General features: G+C 41.1%; 1 protein-coding gene across 1 annotated transcript in view; it reads right to left on the bottom strand.

The window, feature by feature from the left end:
- The window catches only part of LOC126191281 (protein VAC14 homolog), a 170,540-nt gene that overhangs the window by 133,112 nt on the left and 14,397 nt on the right, over positions 1-23,031 (bottom strand). The window contains exons 3-4 of the mRNA XM_049932089.1: positions 13,562-13,795; positions 5,802-6,019 (exon numbers count right to left, since the gene is read on the bottom strand). Coding sequence (XP_049788046.1) covers positions 5,802-6,019; positions 13,562-13,795 — 452 coding nt within the window. The remainder of the gene's footprint in view (positions 1-5,801; positions 6,020-13,561; positions 13,796-23,031) is intronic.

The raw sequence follows: 23,031 nt of genomic DNA, 5'->3' as shown, positions 1-23,031 counted from the left end.
ACATCCACTCCCCTTATGAAGACTGACAAAATTATTCACAGTTCAAAAACAAGTTACATTCATAAATATAATACTAGAAGCAGTAATTTTACACAGCACCCATTACTCAGCATTGTGTGGCACAGAAAAAAGTTAAATACTCAGTCATAAAAATCCTTTACCACCTTCCCAGTAATATAAAAAATTTAACAGATAATAAAATTAAAATTGATGCACAAACTGATATTCAGAGAGAGACATGACAAAAGTAAGTATAAATCACTGTAAAAACAGGAAATATGTTTAAGATAGTCATGTGGATAGTTTGCATGGTGGGGAGGATTCCATGTCAAATTAACACAATTTTAAAATTAATTTTAACTCAAAATCTCAGATTCTGATGAAACTTTTCACAGAGGTATCTTACACACAGATAATACAGAAATGTGAAGTTCTCAAAAATTGTGAAATGCCCCAGTGCCATCACTTCAAAATTGCTGCAGCAACTCTCCTAATTAAGCTAAATTGATGGAACAAGTGCCATTTTACAGCATTTTTTACGAAGTTTTCTGCGATACACTACACAATATGGGTCCAAGATGAAAACATTTCTTGAAAATTTAAATTTATAATCTAACAAAAAGAGCATATTCAAAATTTTTCAAAAATTGTATATAACACTTCACATTATTGTTAACTAAGTCCCTATGCATGAAAGTGGGACTGTCATGGTTCACACCTTTTTAAAATTTAAAAAATACTTAAAATGATGTTTTTGTAAAGCTTGTAGATTTATGCAAAAATTACACATCGATAAGTTTTTGTTTTTCAGAGATTTATTTGTAATATGTTTAAGATGAACTAGTGACTATGATGAGTGATTATTTTATTAGAACTATTAAAAATATAAGTTTTTTAATACAGTTGTAATCTGATAGCATTAATTATTAAACATTTTGAGTATGTAAGAAATAAAAATTGGGATTACAAAATCTAATTGTTTATTCCAATGATTCATGATAGAAAATGCTAAGCTCAGTACATAGAGAATGGAGAATTGGGTTCTTAAAAACACTGTGTGGCAAAAGTGTTGTGCAACCCAGTGTAAATTCAATGTGTTATGGGAAACTGTAGTTCTTGCCTAGGAAGTGACCCAATAGAAAGAACACCACAAATGCATTTGGTAATACTGTGGTCAAAAATATCACTTTTTAACAGTGGGTTTCAGTAGACAGAATAACTTAAAAACAATCTAGAAGATGTCATCAGAGCTCATTGAATTATTTTTCTGAAAAACTGACCACACTGATACCCCATGGTTTTCTAGCTAAGCAGCAAAGCTCTTTTGTATGTGAAGTCATGGGAAAATGTGAATGAGAGTGAATATTTTGTTACATGTGACTTCTCTGAGAACCATAGTTTCATGATCTGAGAAGAGACCCAGAGTTATCATTGGTCAAGTGACTACCCCCTGGTAGTGTATAACAAAGGAGGGAATAAAAGAGCATATGAGCTATGACATACTGTCTAAAGCATAAAACCATGGCAGGCTATTGTTTTCAAAGAAAGCTAATTCAGTTTTAAAAAAACTGAATTTCTGACTGATGTACAGAAGGTATACTACTTTACAGATGGATATGCAGCCCAGTATAAGAAAAAAAGAATTTTCTAAACTTATGTTTCCAAAACAAAGGTTCTGGCACAAATAGAATGGCATTTTTTTTGCCTCTGCTCAAGGAGAAGAAACTTATGATCTTGTGGTGGCACTGTTAACAGATTAGCAATAAATGCAAGTCTGCAGAGACTGTATGATAACCAAAGTCTAACTCTACAAGAAATTTTTGATTGGGCTGTTAAAAATATTACATCTGTACCCTCTGAATTTTCAACACAAAAGGAATACATTCAAACTGAAAGATTTCTAGAAGAGCACCTTACTCAAGCTGTTACCATCAATAGGATGCAGAGGTTACAAACCTTTATACTGATAGCATATAGTACATCAAAAATATTTGCACAGACTTTTGCAGATACACAATCTGCAGCTGTGGGGAGGGGGTGGGGGGGTGGGGGGGGGGGGAGATTAGAAAACAAAACAAACTGGCTTTGAGAGAAATTCTGGTTAGCTTATGTTTTAATACAAGGCAAAGGTCTTAATAAAGTTGAAGTTACTTTCCTTCACCCAGCTGGCCCCTCACTGCCTTATGCATATCCTACAAAACCTGATCTTCTATGGGTATCTGTAAATGATGTTCCTTATCAAGTAAACCCAGTAACACCAACAGGAAGAATACATCAAATTCCTAGGAATGATACTGTGAAAATGAATGAAGCAAATGAAGAATTTAAAAAGAAGTGCAAACACGTACGGTTTGTATGAGGTTTTGCAAGTGACATGCCGAATGTATGTGTTAACAGCAAATGTCAATGTGTACCCAAATAAATCAAGAATACAGTTATGTACCTTTCTGCTTAAATCTATGTATTTTACAAAAGTCATTTTTAGTGACATTTTATAAAGGTGTGAACCCACAACTGTTCCACTTTCATACTTATGGAATAGTTAACAACAATGTGAAGTGTTGTACATAATTTTTTGAAAATTTTGGAGACATGCTTTTTGATAAAAATTTTCACCTCAAACTCATATTGTGTTGTGTATCATAGAAGAGCTCATGAAAAGTGTAGCAAAATGACATGTGTCCCATCATTTTAGCTTGGTTAGGAGAGGTGCTACAGCAACTTGAAAAGGTGACAGGGGACTTTTTTTGGCAGTTTTTAACAACTTCACATTTTCAAAATAGGTTGAGGTATTTTAATAAAATTGGACATTTTTATTGATCTATATGCAGGCTACCTTTGTGCCAAGTGTAATCTAAATCTGAGACAGGGAGTAATATCACTGTGCTGACTTGACATGGAATGACTCTTCATAGTTTGCACTGAAAAAGTTTATAATTGTAAAACTGTCTCATCCCATACCACAGCAAGAAGAAAATATTAAGATCCATGAAAATACAAGTAACTACACTAAACTACATAACATATGACTTATTAAATGTAAATGTAACCATACATTTTCAAATAAATCTGATGATGAAATTACATTTTTAAATAAATCTATCATGAAATTAGAGCTTAGACGTAATTTATCTATAAGTACATTTATCAGCCAACCTTTTTGCTCCACGTATCTTTCTATTTTATTAGCCTCTTATGCTACACATCCCTCTCATCCATCAGCTATACTTTGCTTATCAGTGTACATTGTTCTTTCCTGGCCAACAACAACAAATGCTCTGCTTTAACAAACATTTTTAGGAAAACTGCTACTTATGCATTTTTCTACAAAAGAAAATTCAATCTATAGAAGTAAGAAATTATGAGGCAGAACTGTTGGCCATTACATGACTTCAGGAACAAAATGTGTAGTATTGCCAATTAACACCAACAAAAGAAGAATGATCTACTTCCCTGTTTTCATGTCTAATGCTTCCGGCCTCAGTCAGGAGAGGAGGACTGGTACAACAAGATTAAAAAGGAAGGTTAGGTCTCTCAGGTCCCAGGATGAGAGGGGCCCACCTGACTAAGGAAGGCGTTTCACAATTCATTTTATACACGAGACTTAGAAGATCACATTTTACAAAGGAACCCATGTCCAGAAACGTCAACCAGCGACACTACAGAACGTCAAAGTCATAGGTGCTGGCACTTATAAATGTATGCATACACACAGGGTGATTCCACAATGATGTTACACACTTTCTAGGATGATGGAGGATGATAAATGTATCAATCTGAGGTAAAGGTCCCTGCACCAGAAATGAAAAAGTCAAAAGTTACAAGCAAAAACCTACTGATACATCTGACAGTGAAATACATGTACTGGTACTAGTAGTGTTGTTGCTAGAATTGTAGGATAGGTAACTTACAGAGGCAATAGTCTGGACCAAAACAAGGAAAAATGTCTAGTAAACATCAGCTCCAAAATATATGCCTGTGGAGTTAACGAGCACTTGTTCATCTTCGTTACTGTGAAACAAATCATCTCTATTGAACAAGTGCTCATAGCTATTAAGGTATGCATTTAGAACCCATCTTTACTGGACATTTTTTTTCTTATTTTGGTCCACACTACCAGCTCTGAAAGTTGTTTACCTTACAATGTCAGCTACAACAATACCAGTATGTGTATTCTGCTGTCAGAGGTATCAGAACGGTTTTCTGCTTATAACTTTTGAATTGTTCATTTCTGGTACAGGAACCCTTACCTCAAACTGATAAATTTATCATTCTCCATTACCCTAGTACATCTGTAACATTATCATGGCATCACCCCGCATATGTACTTACTCTTACAGGTGATAACTTTGGCACTCTGTAGCATTGTTGGATGACATCCTTGGACATGGGTTCCTATGTAAGACTTTATCTACTAAATCCCCTCTGCAACTGCTAGAAGTATGAAAAATGAATTGTGAAACAGCATGCATGTGTCTATTGAAAATACTAAACATTTCACTTCTTTAGGTGAATACTGGCCAACAACCCAGTCTCATTATCTAAAAAGATAAATTCTTTTTAATAGTTGGATCAAGCAGTCTCTCTTTAATTTCATCTCGTAATGCACTTCATTTCATATACTCTGTCCTTACATTAACACATTAACTTGGCACAAACCATACACTGTGTCTGTTTCTCATTATCTTGAGCATGTTCCATAACTTTTTCCCTCATTTGATACACCAAAAAGCGTTCAATATCATTTCACATAAATTTAATAGCTCATATAGAAACATATTTCAATCTCTCCAGTCTTCCATTATCACATATAGCGTGTAAGGTCACCACAATGGATTCTCTTGTGATACGAGGACAAGTAAAACCTCTGTGATGTGTGACAATGCTTGGTTGAACACCTGTGAGTTCAACACTGATTTTTATGGTTGCTTGTGTGGTTGGTAGTGAAAAGTATGCAGCAAATGCTAATTTTTTTTTACCGCACAATTTTTGCATTTTTTATCACACATTGATAAAGAGAGTGGTATTTTGTTTTTACATTTCTATGGTTGTTCTCGTATTTTCATATGGTAACATTTGTCAAGTTGTTAAAATATCTGTTCTCATCAACCTATGTCAAAATTTTTACATATTACATATGGTAATGTTCAATTTTGATAAGGCATTTGAGTCAAATCTGCTTTGCTTGATGCCTATGAATTCATACACCATTCATCCGTTGACTAATGAGTTTGCTTGTAACTAGTTGCTAAACTTATTCAGACATCAATAAGTTTCACAATAAAATTACAACTTACAAATACAATAACTTTCTTTTGATTATCTGCCTCAGTTTTTCCCTTCTAGCAAAAAGCTAATAAGAACTGTGTTTACAACCATACAGTGTAAATATACACATTTTGAAAGGTAGCATTGTGAAAAGCATTTAAAAACAGCTTGTAACTAAATAAAATACTAATTACCTTCTTTCTCACAGCCGTGTCCTTTGGGAAGAACAAATATCGTTGATTGCAGCCATAATTAATTTCATGTTAATTGCTATGTGAAAAACTGAAGCAGATGCAGCCAAAGAAATAGATCATAAAGCCTTCAGAAGAAAGTAATAAATTCCAAAATCAATCACACACCTGTATGGAATAAAAAGTTGTGACAGAAGATTGTATGTGCCACCACAATCAATATTAATCTAAAAATGACAGTTAAAGTTACACTGAAACAGAAGAAGGATATTTAATTTGAAACAATAGTACTATCATATACTAAATTATCCTTCTACAAGAAATCTGTAAGTATATACCTACATTTTTTTAATTTCCTGTGTAGGATCTTCCAAAATTCGAAATAAACCATCCAATATTTCTGGTAAAAATGGAATGAGATCAATGTCAGGAACTGCATACAGAGCTGACACCCAAGAAATAACGAACTGCCTCGTAAATGTGTTTTTTGTGTACATCATATCCCTTAACACAGGTACAAAGGCTACAAGGTCGAATGAGGCACTTTCTGTCACAATATCCTACCAAATTAACAACAGAAAACATGAGTTAGCATACAATACAAGTTGGTGCACATATTAAAAAAATATAAACAAATGTTACACATTTGAGATAGAAGCTTAGTTATGTGTGGCAGAGAGAATGTGTTGGATTAAAATTTATCAAACATAAACTGTCTTCACATTTTGTCACTATTAACGTACATACTTCCCATTCTGCAGTTGTTTGTTTAGTTCTGTTTTAGGGCACAAAAACAGCTAGAGTGATACGGGCCACATCAGAACTGTAGAACATGAAGACAAGGAGAGGAGGTAAACATGACTACATGTTAATCCCAACTGATGGAAGAGAAGACAGTTAAAAACAGGGATGTGGAGAAAGGTCTATAAGATACGCCATAGAGAAACATAGGTGTTGAACTAAAACTTAAATGGCCTTCACCATATTGTTACCATGGATTAAACTAAAATGCGGGCGACAGCCTGCGCATGGTGCGCTAAAACGGCCGATAACTCAGATGGCAAACACAAATAAGAACGTAAGTGGTTAAAAAAAGGGCATTCCATCAGGATATGGTGGACCATCAAGGGTTGAGTGCAATGAGTACAAAGTGGTGGGGGAGCAACACTTAACAAATGGCAATGACTAAAAAGACAATGCCCAATACGCAACCTAACTAAAATGATCTCCTTATGGCGAGAGGGCCGAGAGAGGGTCATCCAAGCCGCTGAGAGAGGCTTAATAACCTGGAGCTTTTTCCCATGAAGGGAACACCAGTAATGATGCTAATGCGACACCACTTACTGACAGGTGGCAACCCAGAGATCGTCTGAGGAAATGAAAAAACTAGTGGGCTGAGGTACGAGGACTGCAGCCTTGGCAGCAGCATCAGCAGCCTCATATCCTGTCAGACCAACGCAACCAGGAACCCACATGAAAATCACTGTGGCTCCATCAAGGGTGAGTGAGTGACACCTGTCCTGGACCCGTTGCACTATGGAATAGAGGGACGGTATACAGCACACAAAGCTTCGAAGGGCACTGAGAGAGTCGGAGCACATGATGCAACTGAAAAGCCTGTGTCACTGGATGTACTGCATGGCCTGGAACATGGCAAAGAGCTCTGCTATAACTACTCAGCAGTGTTTAGGGAGCTGATACTGTAAAATGTCAGTGCCAATGATGAAGGCACACCCAACACCCCAATCAGTCTGGGAGCCCTCTGTGTACACAAAGGAACTAATACGAAGTTCCGTGCGAAGGTAATGAAACTGAAGGTGATAGAGTGAGGCTGGAGTAGTGTCCTTAGGAAGCAAATGATGGCCAAGGTGAACATGGGCAGCTGCATGAATCCAGGATGGTGAAGGGTTTACACCAACCAGGAAGGTTGCAGGTAGTGTAAAGTTAAGCTGCCAGAGTACGAGCAAATAGCAAACTCCAGGAGGTAACAGAGAAGAGGTATGCACCCCATACTGGCGACTGAAGGAGTCATCGAAGAAGGCACAGGATAGGTGGCCAGTCCTGACAAACTGAATGCATATCTGCTGAGGAGAAAGTCACAGTGGTAGGACAGCAGTAGTTCGCCAGCTTCAGCATACAGACTCTCAACCGGGCTAATGTAAAAGGCTGCCAGTGGCCAAACTGATGCCACAATGGTGGAAAGTATTGAGACAGGGTAAGAGGGACGGATGTACAGATGCATAAACGAAACACCCATGGTCTAGTTTCAAACAAACAAGGGACTGATAGAAACGGGGGGAGGGTGGTTCGATCTGCTCCCCAGAAAGTACCACTGTGGACGTGGGAAATTGAGGTACCGGGTACGGTGGGCTGCCAGGTAAGACACGTTGGAGGACCAAGAAAGTTTCCTATTGAGCATGAGCTCCATAAATTTCATAGTTTCAATGAACGGAAGAGCAACAGGCCCAACATGTAAAGATGGTGGAAGAAACCACCAGACATTCATACAAACAGTTTTGTCACTGGAAAAACGAAAGCCATTGTCGATGCTCCATGAGTAAAGACCTTTGAGACACCACTGAAGACACTGCTCAATGAGACAGGTCCATGGAGAACTGCAATAGATGGCAAAATTGTCAATGAAAAGGGAGCTGCAGATGACTGATGAGAGACAGGCCATTATAGGTTTAATAAACGTGTCCAACAAGGCAGAATCCGTATGTTCGATGACATCGTCAGCTACTGTCAGCCGGAAGTTGGGGAATGGATCTTGGTCCAAGAGAGCTGTCGGAGGTCGGCCCACACAATGGAAGAGAGAGTGGAACTGTTAAAAGAATTAGTGAATGAAATCCTTCTTTGTTATCCTGAAGAAAGCAATGACACAGTGCACAAAACTGTTTATTATGAATGCAGTTTGCCATTGTAGGAGGAGGGTTAAAAACATGGAGAGAATGTCTCCACATGCAAACTGTGTCACGGCACGCCTCAATCCCTCAAGGGACTGAGACTAGGTGTGGTAAAGAGGAAGTTTGAGGAATTGAATGTTCTGTAGCGATAAGGATAATGTTTGTAAGATATTCTACATGGTCATCACAATTGGGAAAATGTTTGTTGAAGGTCACTGGGGAGGAGTAAAGCCTCCAGTCAGCCTTTGTAAGCTGCCATCTGGGTGTGCACATAGGTGGGGTAGGAGTCAGTAAACGGATAGCACATGGGAAATGGTCACTCGAGTATGTGTCAGAGAGAACAGACCACTTGAGATGATGGGCAAGCAGGGTAGTGCAGAAGGCTATTCCCAAATGGGAATAGGTGTGTGTGGAGTCTGAAAGGAACGTGGGTGCTCCTGTTTTAAGGCAGAAGAGGTTAAGTTGATTGAGAAGGCAGCCAAGAGGGCAGCACACTGACAGGTTCTGGGAGAAGCCCAAAGGGGATGGTGCACATTAAAGCCACCAAGCAGCAGAAATGGGTGAACTAACTGCCCAATAAGCTGGAGGAAGTCTGCCCTGGTGACACTGAATGACGGAGGGATGTAAATGGTGCAATGGGAAAAGGTCAAGTGAGGAAGGAAAAGGCAAACTACAACAGCTTGAAGGTGGGTAGTCAGGAAGATGGGTTGACTATGAATGTCATCCTGTATGAGCAGCACGATTCCCCCAGGAATGGAATGCTGTCCTTGAGGGGAAGGTCAAAATGGACGAGAGCTAAGAGCAGTTGTGAGGAAGAATTTTTGTTTCCAGAAGGCTGACAAATGGCAGCTTTTGAAGACTCGCTGCTCCAGAGCACACACAGAGGCAGGAGGATCGTGCTCCATGATGTCTACAGAAGCATCGGCATTCTCCTTCTGTCAGCCTTGGAGCCCAGGGTAGAAAAATGTTTGCTGGTGCACATTGGAGACACAGGGCTCAGCCGGGTGAGGGTACCATGTGGTGACACCATCGAAGAGGACCTCAGAGTCGGTGAAGGAGAAGACTGCTTGCCTTTGTTTGACTTCTTGGAGCCTTTCCGATTTGCAGAGGAAGACTCAGATGTTGGCTGACTGGAGGGAGGTACGAAGTCTTCATGGAAGTATAACTTCTGTCCTTTCCAGCCTGCCAATTGTGTACCTAGTGACTTTGCCCCATGAGGCAAAAGTTTGGTGGCTTTGTCTTTTTGCCTATTTGATTCTCTGATGCCTTCACTATTTCATCTCCCACACCTACTCATTTGTCTTTTATAGTATTCCCTCCCCCTGTTTCAGTCAATCATCACCTAATTCTCCCTTTGAAACTCTCAACTAAATTTGGTTCTTTCAACTAGTCCAGGACCCACCTCCATAATTTCCCATCGTTTTGTAATTTTGTCAGTTATAATGTCCAGTTTATAACCAATAAATTATCGCCAGAGTCTACATCTTGCCCCCCTTCGTGCAGCGGTGTACCGTAGGTCTTTAGAAGAGCGTAGCATTCCAAAGGATTGGAAAAGGGCACAGGTCATCACCCTTTTTAAAAAGGGACGTCTAACAGATGTGCAGAACTATAAACCTATATCTCTAACATCGATCAGTTGTAGAATTTTGGAACACGTATTATGTTAGAGTATAATGACTTTTCTGGAGACTAGAAATCTACTCTGTAGGAATCAGCATGGGTTTCGAAAAACCCAGCTCGCGCTATTCGTCCACGAGACTCAGAGGGCCATAGACACGGGTTCACAGGTAGATGCCATGATTCTTGACTTCCGCAAGGCATTCGATACAGTTCCCCAGTCGTTTAATGAACAAAGTAACAGCATATGGACTCTCAGACTAATTGTGTGATTGGATTGAGGAGTTTCTAGATAACAGGATGCAGCATGTTATTCTCAATGGAGAGAAGTCTTCCGAAGTAAGAGTGATTTCAGGTGTGCTGCAGGGGAGTGTCATAGGACCGTTGCTATTCACAATATACATAAATGAACTGGTGGATGACATCGGAAGTTCACTGAGGCTTTTTGCAGATGATGCTGTGGTGTATCGAGAGGTTGTAACAATGGAAAATTGTACTGAAATGCAGGAGGATCTGCAGCGAATTGACGCATGGTGCAGGGATTGGCAACTGAATCTCAATGTAGACAAGTGTAATGTGCTGCGAATACACAGAAAGATAGATCCTTTATCATTTAGCTACAAAATAGCAGGTCAGCAACTGGAAGCAGTTAATACCATAAATTATCTGGGAGTACGCATTAGGAGTGATTTAAAATGGAATGATCATATAATGTTGATCGTCGGTAAAGCAGATGCCAGACTGAGATTCATTGGAAGAATCCTAAGGAAATGCAATCCGAAAACAAAGGAAGTAGGGTACAGTACGCTTGTTCGCCCACTGCTTGAATACTGCTCAGCAGTGTGGGATCCGTACCAGATAGGGTTGATACAAGACATAGAGAAGATCCAACGGAGAGCAGCGCGCTTCGTTACAGGATCATTTAGTAATCGCGAAAGCGTTACTGAGATGATAGATAAACTCCAGTGGAAGACTCTGCAGGAGAGACGCTCAGTAGCTTGGTACGGGCTTTTGTTAAAGTCTCGAGAACATACCTTCACCGAAGACTCAAGCAGTATATTGCTCCCTCCTACGTATATCTCGCGAAGAGACCATGAGGATAAAATCAGAGAGATTAGAGCCCACACAGAGGCATACCGACAATCCTTCTTTCCACGAACAATAAGAGACTGGAATAGAAGGGAGAACTGATAGAGGTACTGAAGGTACCCTCCGCCACACACCGTCAGGTGGCTTGCGGAGTATGGATGTAGATGTAGAAATGTTTTGCAATATCTGTCTTGGCATTATACACTGAAGAGCCAAAGAAACTGGTACACCTGCCTAATATCATGTAGGGCCCCCCGCCTCCCCCCTCCCCCCCACAAGCACGCAGAAGTGCCGCAACACAACGTGGCATGGACTTGACTATGAAGTAGTGCTAGTTCGGTGGCTAGCAGAACTGTTTAAACTCTGAAGAGTGTTTCTGAAGCCACTCTACAGCAATCCTGGACGTGTGGGGTGTCATCATCCTGCTCGAATTGCCCACGTCAGTCAGAATGCATGCAGGTGGTCAGACAGGATGCTTGTGTGTCACCTGTCAGAGTTGTATCTAGACGTATCAGGGGTCCCACATCACTCCAACTGCACATGCCCCGCACCATTACAGAGCCTCCACCAGCTTTAACAGTCCCCTGCTGACATTCAGGGTCCATGGATTCATGAGGTCTCCATACCCATACACTCAATACAATTTGAAACGAGACTCGTCCGACCATGCAACATGTTTCCAATCATCTACAGTCCAATGTCGGTGTTGATGGATACAGATGAGATGTAAAGCTTTGTGTTGTGCAGTCATCAAGGGTACACAAGGGGACTTTGGCTCCAAAAGCCCATATCAATGATGTTGCACTGAATTGTTCATACCCTGACACATGCTGATGGCCCAGCATTGAAATCTGCAGCAATTTGCAGAAGGATTGCACTTCTATCACACTGAATGATTCTTTTCAGTCATCGTTGGTCCCGTTCTTGCAGGATCTTTTTCCTGCTGCAGTGATGTTGGAGACTTAATGTTTTTCCGGGTTCCTGATATTTATGGTACACTCATGAAATGGTTGTACAGGAAAATGCCCACTTCATCACTATCTCAGACATGCTGTGTCCTTTCACTAGTGCGCAGACTATAACATCACGTTCAAACTCACTTAAATCTTGATAACCTGCCATTATAGCAGCAGTGAGCAATCTAACAACTGTGCCAGACACTTGTTATCTTATATAGGCATTGCTGACAGCAGCACTTTATTCTGCTTGTTTACATATCTCTGTATTTGAATATGCAGGCCTATACTAGTTTCTTTGGTGCTTCAGTGTATAATCTATCCAAAACCTTCTGGCATCTCCAGGTCTCCTCCAAGTATACAGCTTTCTTTCATGATTCATAAACCAAATTTTTATGATGATTGCATTGTGCTCCAAGCAAAATTCTATCGGGTAGCTTCCCCTTTCATTCCTTTCTCGCAGTCTATTTCTAGTATTAATTTTCCTTCCCTTCTCTTTTTCTACAACTGAATTCCAGTCCCCCCATCACAAATTTTCATTTCCCTTAACTATATGAATAACTACTTTTATCCTTACATCATACATACATTCAATCTCTTCTTCCTCTGCAAACTATTGTGCATATAAAATTGTACTATTATGGTGTGTGTGTTGGCTTTGTGTCTGTCTTGGCTGCAATAATGTATTCATTATGCTGTTCACAGAAGCTTACCCATATTATTATTTTCTTACTCATTATTAGACCCACTCCTGGATTATTCCCACTTGAGGTTTTGTTGATAACTCTGCACTCACTTAACCAGAATTTCTGTTTTTCCTGCCATTGCACTTCATCAGTTCTCACTATATCGCACTTCAACTTAGCCATCTCTCTTTTTTAAATTATCTACTCTACCTACATGTTTAAGGGGTTTAATATTCCCACTCCGACATGTAGACTACCAGTCTTGTTTTTACTGCTAATAACATACACCTGAGTACCCCCCCACCAAGAGACAAACAGGGGACTATTTTACATCAGGAATATTATACTGAAGACGGTGTCATGACATATAAGACACACAGTAGAGCTACATGCCACAGAGAAAAACAATGGCTGTAGTTTCCGCTGCTTTCAACTGTTCACAGCATCTGAGCAAGGCCTTCTGGATAATGGTACAAGGCCAGAACAGTCAATCATTCAGACTGTTGTCCCTGCAACTACTCAAAAGACTGCTGTACTCGTCAGGAATCAAAGGTTAGTCTGGCCTCTTCACAGATTGTGGTTGCATCTATGGTACAGAAATCTGTATCGTTGAGGCATGAAAGCTACCCCACTTCGGCAAGGTCCATGGTTCATTGTACGTGCATATCTCATTCACTGCGTAATGAATATAATGAAACACCAATAATTGATTACTATGGAAAATAGGTATTCTATACCTCCTGCTTACTTTCTCCTAACTATTGCAAAATCACCTGGCAGGAAATGAATAAAGAACTACAGATGTCCCCAAATAACACACAAATAAATTAATTTGGAATACTGCTTACCTTCATAAGTCTGTCCAACAGTTCTGCTCCATTCTTGACATTTTGGTCTGGATCAGCTGCTAGCTTACTGAGAGCACTAAAAATGTCAGAGAAATGGATAAGAACTGAACCTCGAGCCACTTTGACAACATTGTACAATGATTCACAGGCATAGTAACGCACTCTCAGATCTGAGTCAGTGAAGCAGGCCAATATTGGATACACCAGTTCTTTCGTGTACAGACCACAATCTTGCTGCAAATAAAAAAGAAGAGACAATTATAGAATTGGCAGCATTCACTACCATAGAAGCAGAATAAAAAAAAATTAAGTTAAGTCAGATGTAGCTGGTAAAGTTTGCAAATCTTAAGATTAGTAGATATGTAAATAGTTGTACAAAACACAGAAGTGCCATTGATTCATTTGCTTTTTTTTCCGGAACCAAATTCTGTTTCATTCTTACATTTGGATCTAGTTAGTTGGAAATTTCACTTATTTAATAATTTGTAGGCAAGAAAATACTTCACACAGAGATTGTCCAAAGCAAATATGCCCACAAAATGAGCAATGAAAATGGCACAGAAAGTTGAAAATATGATGAAGAATATTAAGAACCAAAAATGAAGAAAGGCATATTATACAAGATGATTAAGATAAGCTGTTCATCTTGTTTCCTGATCAGTTTAAAAGATATAATTTTGTTTCCACCCAAAAGAATGATGAAAATTTCTCGCTAACATTCATATAGCTATATTACCTGCAGAGATCAGAATCAACTTCATTTTTTCAGGTGGAACTATAGTAATTTCTGCTGCTAGTTTCATAGTTCTAAATCATACAGATTCAATGGCATCTCTCTTTACAAAATCTGATTAGTTTTAGAGAAATTATAATAAGAGTTATCTGTTTTATACATGAAACTGATCTGCGTCTTATGAGGATGTTATACAAAACTGTTGCACCAGGCTGGTGGGGCACACCAGCCTAACAGCGTCAAGAGAATGTATTTACAAAAGCAGAAAAGATGAGAAAAATTAAATTTAGAAATTGTTCTAAAACACTTGGCAACATATGCCTAGACCGGCACATCAACCAGAAGGCAAAGGATATGGTATCTAAGGATGATTCACCAGTTAACTATGATAACAGTTCTGCTCATATTTCTGCCAATTTCCTTGAAAGAAAGAAGCATGATAAAAAATGAAAGGATTTGTAAAACACAGAATCGAAGAGTAGAGACTGTTTAATAACAGCTTTGAGCTAAGAATTTAATATCAAGATACACACTGTGGAGCAGGAAATGGTGGGAGTGGAAAATGGCTGGAGGTTTTGTCAGTGTAAATCCGTAACATCATTTAAAGAAATTTATTAATCAATTTCAACAACTATGAGCAAACACACAAGATGACACAAACTAAGCATTCAGTGCTAAATTATCAAAATGCAAAAACCTGATATCTCTCATGATAAAACACATGATATAATTATCTACCCCTTTCTATTTCTTCAACCTTACAAGGTCTGTTAGAAAAATGTCCAAACCCCTACCCTCCCCCCCCCTCCCCCCCCCCCCCCCCCCCCCTCTCTCTCTCTCTCTCTCTCTCTCTCTCTCTCTCTCTCTCTCTCTCTCTCTCTCTCTCTCTCTCTCCCCCTCCCCTCCCCTCCCTCTCTCCTTTACTTTTCTTTTCTTGAGTGAGAATCTGATGGATTTGAATCCAGCATGCTTGTATAAGCTGATCTTGAACCTTCACGTGCATGTGCGAATTTTTTCCTGCCTGTCGACAGTCAGTTGCTGGAATACAGCAGTTGAGTGTGATAGTGTGCAGTGCTCGTGTTGGATTTTCATTCCAAGGGAAATGTCGGAATGACTGGAGCACCGCTATTGCATCAAATTTTCCCTGAAACTGAGTGACAGGCAGGTGTAAACCATTCAGAAGAATCAGACGGCTTTTGGTGACAATGATATGGGCATCACATAGATTACGGAGTGGTACAACCAGTTTGAAGACAGCTGCACATTGCTGGAGAGCGAGCTGTGCTCCTGTCGGCCATCAACATGCTAAAATGACCAGGTCATTGCCAAAGTGAACACTGTGGTGATGTGGGACTGTCGAATAGCAGAAGAGGTAGGCATCAGCACTTTTTCAACACTTTGCATTGTGACTGAAGGTTTGGTCATGAAGAGAGAGTAAGCTGCTGATGGCAGAGCAACAGCAACTTTGCGTTGAAGTCTCACAGGACAAGCTGGGTGCCAGAGTGATTGACTTTGTGAACACCGTAATCACTGGTAGCGACTCCTGAGTGTATGGGTATGACACAGAAACCAGATCCCAGTCATCACAGTGGAAGCATTCCTCGTCACCAAGACCAAAGAAGGCCCATCAACTGTGCAGCCACATCAAAGTGATGCTGACTGCTTTGTTTGAGTGCCATTGTGTGGTACACAATGAGTATGCACTACAGGGTCAATCTACCACTAAAGAGTATAACAGGAATGTCCTCCATTGCCTATGTGATGGTGTGTGGGACAAGAGACCAGACTTGCAGTCAACAGGATACTGGCACCTGAATCACAACAATTCTCCAGTACATTCCTTGCACCTGATTCAGACATTTTTGGCAAAAACCAGATTCCTGTGCTTCAACAGGCTCCTTACTCTTCTGATATGGGCCCTTGCAACCTCTGGCTGTTCCCCAAACTCAAGAGCTCACTGAAAGGAACATCATTTCAGACAAGAGAGGACATAGTGGCAGCAAGGCCAGCCAAGTTAAACTTCATTTCGAAAGAGGCTTTTTCAGCATGCTTCCAGCAATGGCGGCACCACTGGGAGAAGTGTTTCGAGTCCCAAGTGAATTACTTTGAGGGTGATTAGGTGTCCACTGCTCTAGGTAAGCCAGTTTTTTTCCTGGCTAAAGGTCAGACGCTTTTCTAAGAGACGTCATACAATAAATGAGGCACAAAATAATACACCACAAATAATACAACAGTAAGAGAGATAAAGAAAGCACACAATAATCAACCTTTTCCCAGGACAAAAATCTTAAATATACCCAACCAAAAACTGACACTAACTAATACTAAATGCACAGTTAACAAGAGAACACAATGTAAGTAACAAAACACACCAAAACAGGTTAAACTTGGCTACACAAAATGAATGAAAATAGCAGGATGGTGACAGTCAGTACAGACAATACAATTACAATATACAGGTTCTCAACTTATACACTACATCCCACTACGGTCTCACTATAATTACAATGTGATCCCTTTCATGACAAACTGGCCAAGCCAGACACAGTTGTCTTCACTACAAAGATTACACTGATCACAATTGGCACAATCTCCTTTAACTGTCTTAGTCAAACAACACTGTAACTACTGCAACTTGAATCCGGCTTTGCCTTATTCCCTGGATCCACAAAGCAAGCACCATCTGCTGCTCCACCATAGTCAGTGGCCCATGTACACAGCAAGCCACCACAAGTCCACACTGCAAATCTATCAGGCTGCCACACTGCTTTGCCCCACAACTTCCTCCTTCACCTCATACAGCTGGGTGCTCTCTTAGAAAGTTGCTATCTGTCTTCAAGTACTGCTGACTGTCTTGATACTCTTTTGTTTCACAGAGTCTCCACCTGATGACAGCAGATTCCCCGACATTTATCTACATGGCGGTGCTATCACTGGTCGACTAACTGGGCCAGTCACGCCAGGACATAAACAAGCTCAGTTGATGCGCCATGCGTGGGCCTGGTGCTGTACACAAAATCATCTCTTCTGTTGTCCATGAACCCTTGATGCCAGTTCCAAGTTGGTGTTGCCGGTTCACTCCCATATACCGGATTCCTCATTGTAATAGCATGCTGCTCCATGTCCTGCCATGCAGCTGCAGAGCAACTATATTGCTCTTGCTTGTGTGTTCTGCTGTGGCAGAAGTCAGCCCCAGAGATGGTGCCCACAGCAGGCAGGAATATGAATGAATCATTAAATTACCGGACGACACTTACAATGAAAAATTACATCAGCAATGACAACAAAATGGAAATCACAAAAGGATGTGGTTATAAAGACTTTCTTAAAACTCCATTTATATCATCAAGTGTTTGAAATGACCACTGTCTATTGCCACACGTTTGCAGTTGCTGGTGCAAGGACTTCTGTATAGATCGAACAGGTTCCTTTAATATAATTAGACACACTGCAAAATTCTGTTTTAAATCCTCTTGGGTTGTTGGAACTTGTACATAGCTTTTATCTTTGAGTTTACCCCAGAGAAAAATTTACAGTGGTGTCAAATTAAGCCCATATGCTGACCAATTGATGCCTTCACGTATTATACAGAGATCACTAGACCTGTATGAATATTCACCTAACCATAGGTGAGTAGTGAGCTGGGCACCTGTTGTGTTGGTGCCACATACATCTACATATTTCAAGTGATGTTACCTCTAGGATAGCCAGCAGCACTCTGGCAAGAAATTATATGTATCTAAGCTTTTAAGGTTTTTCCTATTAAGTAAGGACCAATCATGCAGTCTCCACTAATTCTAGACCAAACATACACACCTCACTACCTCCGATATTCAACCTGCTTCAGCACTGAGGATTCTCAATAGCCTAATAACGCACATTTCTTATGCACTGATTTGTAAAGGTAGCTCCATAGGTAAAGAGAATTCTTTGAAGAAAGAACCTATTGTCCTAATGTCACATTAGAAACCGAGTGAGAGAATCCACATATCTTTTGCAAACGCATTGGTTTATTTGCAGGTGAAAAGACTTTTGATACAATTTGACACTGTCTGCATGCAAAATGTGTACAATGCTAAGATGACATATTCCAGAGACACTTGCAGCTTCTCCGGAGCTAACATATGGCTTATGAGTAACAGCAGTCAGAACATTTATTTTGATCATTCTGCTCATGGCAGGCTTGCTCCTCACTCTCTGTGTAGTATTCCACTGCCATTCTACATTCTCTATAAAATAGCAACATACACTTTTTATATTGTGTTTGAAAGACATTTACCTGTCATTTCAAGTTACCTCAGCACTCCACACACAAAGGTGATGCAGGCAGAATGAAAGTTAAATTTTCTTTGTTCACCTTTCATACCAGTATCATAGTGGTGCAATACTCTGTTTTCTCTCTATATGGTGTGAGGTATTTCTTTATTTTGGTCTGAAATCATGGACTTCGCATAAGCCTGCAATCAGCTTCATGTTCAAAACATATAGTTCCTGAGCTCTAAATACTATGATTACTCAGACCAGTAATTAGATTTTGAAAAGTGAAATGATTTTGAAAAGTGAAATACCACAGAATTTCACTTTTTTAGAACTATGAGCCTGACAACATAAATTACTACTGTTCCATTCAAATTAGCTAAGTTTTTACTGGCATCTCTGTTATTGACACAGCTATGACAAGAGATTGCATGCGATTTAGTGAGGACTCTTTCACAATTCATCTGAGCGAAAATGGAACTACAATATCTTAAGTGGCTCTGGAAGTATTTGAGCTGACTCATCCTGCACAACAGATAATTTTGGTCTCCAGAGTTAGTACAGATGATGTATAAGATGATATTAACGTTCACCTAACGGAAGTAGGACCAATGTAAGTAACTGGATAAGTTAAGTAAAAGGTTCAATTCTGCCTGCCTTGCACAGCAGAAATCTCATGCACTATGTTGACTGGCAGGCAAAATTGTGACCATACTTTCACTCAATTCTGTCCTATGCCGAAGACTTCTGGGGCAGTGCAGTTAAGGTGAAAGAAGTGTTTATTCTATAGAAGTGTGCAATAAGAATACTGTGTAAGTTTGTAATTGAGCATATTGCAGAAGCCTGTCCAGTGTTCTAGGGATTCTTACTCTTACCAGCCAATACACATACTTGCTAGTGGTATTCATGGTTAATATTAGATGAATTTAGAATGAAAGCAGCAATCCACAAATACTACTATCAGAAATAACTCCCATGTAGACTATGCATCCCTCTCTGTGGTTCAGAATGTAGCTTTATATTCTGAGACAAAAGCCCAGAACAGGCTGCCAGCAGATAGCAGGCAGGAAATTGAAAATCTCCTAACAGAATACTTCTTTAGCCACTCCCAAAATGTATCTGAATACATGAACTCGGATACTTAATTCTGTCCAACTCAAATACCTGTACCAGACAGTATAAAATCAGCCAACAGCTGTTGGTATAAAGCTAAAAATGCTCTGTTTGAAGAATTAGATAACAGAAGCTTTTGTAGTATAGAAGGAGCTGCAGTTTTTTTTTTTCAAAGCAGCTGCTTTTCTCCACTCCCCCCCCTCCCTCCCACCCCCCCCCCTCTCTCTCTCTCTCTCTCTCTCTCTCTCTCTCTCTCTCTCTCTCACACACACACACACACACACACACACACACACACACACACACACACACACACACACACACACACACACACACAAAGTAATCTAGAAATCAATACAATAATGATCGGTTTGGGTAGATTAGTGCTGTTGTTAATCTACTTTACAGAAGTAGCCAACTTCTTCCTGTTAATTGATAGCTTGACTCCTTGAAGACTCTCCTTCCTGATGGGACTGATGGAACACGATGTATGAATGAGTGAATTTGCAATCCAGAATAGCATGAAATTTCCCAGTAATCAATGTTTACCAGAGTCCACACTGAATATTTTTTTTTTTAGGGCACAAAACTGCTATGGTCATTAGTGCCCGGTCTGTGACTTAGGAAGCAGTAAAAAACCAAAAATGGAAACCAGCAGCAATGGGAACGAAAGTCATAAAATTGGAGAAACTAAAAGCAGAAGGAAGGCTTAAAAATCCACTACAGAAAGGGGTTGGTTGTCCCCAAAAAAGGCCTCAAATGACTGACGTCATTTCACTGGCACTAATGAACTCTAGAACGCGATCGGCCGAGCGTGTGTCATCTGCTAAAATGGACGATATATTAGGCGACAGCTGTAGATGGGCGCGTAACGGATTAAAATAGGGGCACTCAATTAAAAGGTGTCTTACCGTCCACAGCTGAGAGCAGTGGGGACAGAGTGGGGGAGGATCGCCGCTTAAAAGATGTCGATGGCTAAAAAGACAGTGCCCTATCCGGAGTCTAGTTAAAATTACCTACTCCCGACGACACGTTCGGGAGGAAGAGGTCCAAGCACAAGGAAGAGTTTTCATGTCCCGCAATTTATTTTGGGGAAGTGTCGACCAATGCGCGTGCCATAAATGAACAACACGACGACATAAAACGCTCCGTAGATCGGCGAAGGGAATCGATTGAATAGCTGGCCGAAGAAGAGAGACTGCAGCCTTGGCTGCAATATCGGCCACCTCATTTCCGCAGATACCAACGTGTCCCGGGAGCCAGAGGAACGCCACCGAGACGCCCCCCAGGTGGAGCAAGCGCAGACAGTCCTGAATCCGGTGGACCAGAGGGTGCACAGGGTAAAGAGTTTGGAGACTGAGGAGAGAGCTGAGTGAATCTGAGCAGATAACATAGTGTATCCGCCGATGGCGGCGGATGTAGTGGACAGCCTGGAGAACAGCGTAAAGCTCCGCAGTATAAACCGAACACTGGTCGGGAAGCCGAAAGTGATTTGGGGTGTCGTCAACAATATAGGCACTCCCTACACCTAACGATGTTTTCGAGCCGTCGGTGTAAATAAATGTGGCGTCCGTCATTTGTGCACATAGAGCAGCAAATGCCCGATGATAAACAAGTGAAGGGGTACCATCCTTGGGAAATCAACAAAGGTCTTGGAGCAGGCAGATCCGGGGATGGAGCCAAGGCGGTGCTGTACCCCAAGTTGTCAAGAAGGTTTTAGGAAAGCGGAAGGAAAGAGAACGGAGCAGTTGATGGAAGCGGACTCCCGGTGGTAGTAGGGAGGAGGGGCGGGCTGCATACCCTACATCAAAGGAGGTGTCGAAAAAAATGTCATGGGCTGGATTAGCAGGCATCGAAGACAGATGGTTAGCATAACGACTCAGAAGGATTGCTCACTGATTGGACAGCGGAGGTTCAGCAGTCTCAGCATAAAGGCCTTCCACAGGGCTGGTGTAAAAAGCTCCAGACACTAAATGTAATCCATGGTGGTGGATAGAGTCGAGACGCCGAAGAATAGACGACCGAGCAGAGGAGTAGACTATGCTTCCATAGTCCAATTTCGAGCGCACTAAGGCGCGATAGAGGCGGAGAAGGACCACTCGGTCCGCTCCCCAGGAGGTACCATTCAGGACACGGGGGATGTTAAGGGATCGCAGACAGCGAGCTGAAAGATACGAAATGTGGGAGGACCAGCATAGTTTTCTGTCAAACATAAGACCCAAGAATTTAGCGACATCAGAAAACAGAAGGTTGACAGGTCCTAGATGTAAAGAGGGTGGAAGAAACTCGTTACGTTGCCAAAAATTAACACAAACAGTCTTACTGGGAGAAAAACGGAAGCCAGTGTCGATGCTCCAAGAGTGGAGGCGATCGAGACATCCTTGAAGACGTCGTTCAAGAAGGCTGGTCCGTTGAGAGCTGTAGTAGATCGCAAAATCGTCCACAAAAAGGGAGCCCGAGACATCAGGAAGGAGACAATCCATAACTGGATTTATGGCAATGGCAAACAGTACAACACTCAGCACGGAGCCCTGGGGTACCCCATTTTCTTGGGAGAAAGTACGGGAGAGAGTAGTGTTCACCCGCACCCTAAATGTGCGCTCTGCCATAAATTCGCGAAGAAAAAGGGGCAGCCGATCTCGAAAGCCACAAGAGAACAGTGTGCGGAGGACGCCTGTCCTCCAACAGGTATCTTATGCTCTCTCCAGATCAAAAAATTTTGCTACCGTTTGGCGTTTCCGTAGAAAATTGTTCATGATATAAGTGGAGAGAGCAACAAGATGGTCAATTGCAGAACGATGCTTTCGGAATCTGCATTGGGCAGGTGTTAAAAGACTGTGGGATTCCAGCCACCAAGCTAAACGGTAATTCACCATACGCTCCAAAACCTAACAGACACTACTCGTGAGAGAAATGCGGCGATAGCTAGAGGGGAGATGTTTGTCCTTTCCAGGTTTCGGAATAGGAACGACGATAGCTTCCCGCCATCGTCTGGGAAAAGTACTATCGGTCCAAATTCGATTATATAGGCGAAGGAGGTAACGCAGACTATGGGTTGATAAATGCAGCAACATTTGGACGTGGATACCATCCGGTCCTGGGGCGGAGGAGCGAGAAGAAGAGAGTGCATGTTGGAGTTCCCGCATGGAGAAAACAGTATTGTAACTTTCGCGATTTGGAGGAGAGAAAGCAAGAGATCGCACTTCCGCTGCACGTTTCTTCGGGAGAAATGCTGGCGGGTAATTTGAAGAGCTCGAAATCTCAGCAAAGTGCTGACCCAATGAGTTAGAAATTGCGAAGGGGTCCACTAATGTATCATGCGCGACAGTGAGCCCAGAGACCGGGGAGAAACTAGGCGCGCCTGAGA

The sequence above is a fragment of the Schistocerca cancellata genome, chromosome 6 (assembly GCF_023864275.1).
Source record: "Schistocerca cancellata isolate TAMUIC-IGC-003103 chromosome 6, iqSchCanc2.1, whole genome shotgun sequence".
Lineage (NCBI taxonomy): Eukaryota > Metazoa > Arthropoda > Insecta > Orthoptera > Acrididae > Schistocerca > Schistocerca cancellata.
This window is presented reverse-complemented; position numbering and strand designations above follow the sequence as displayed.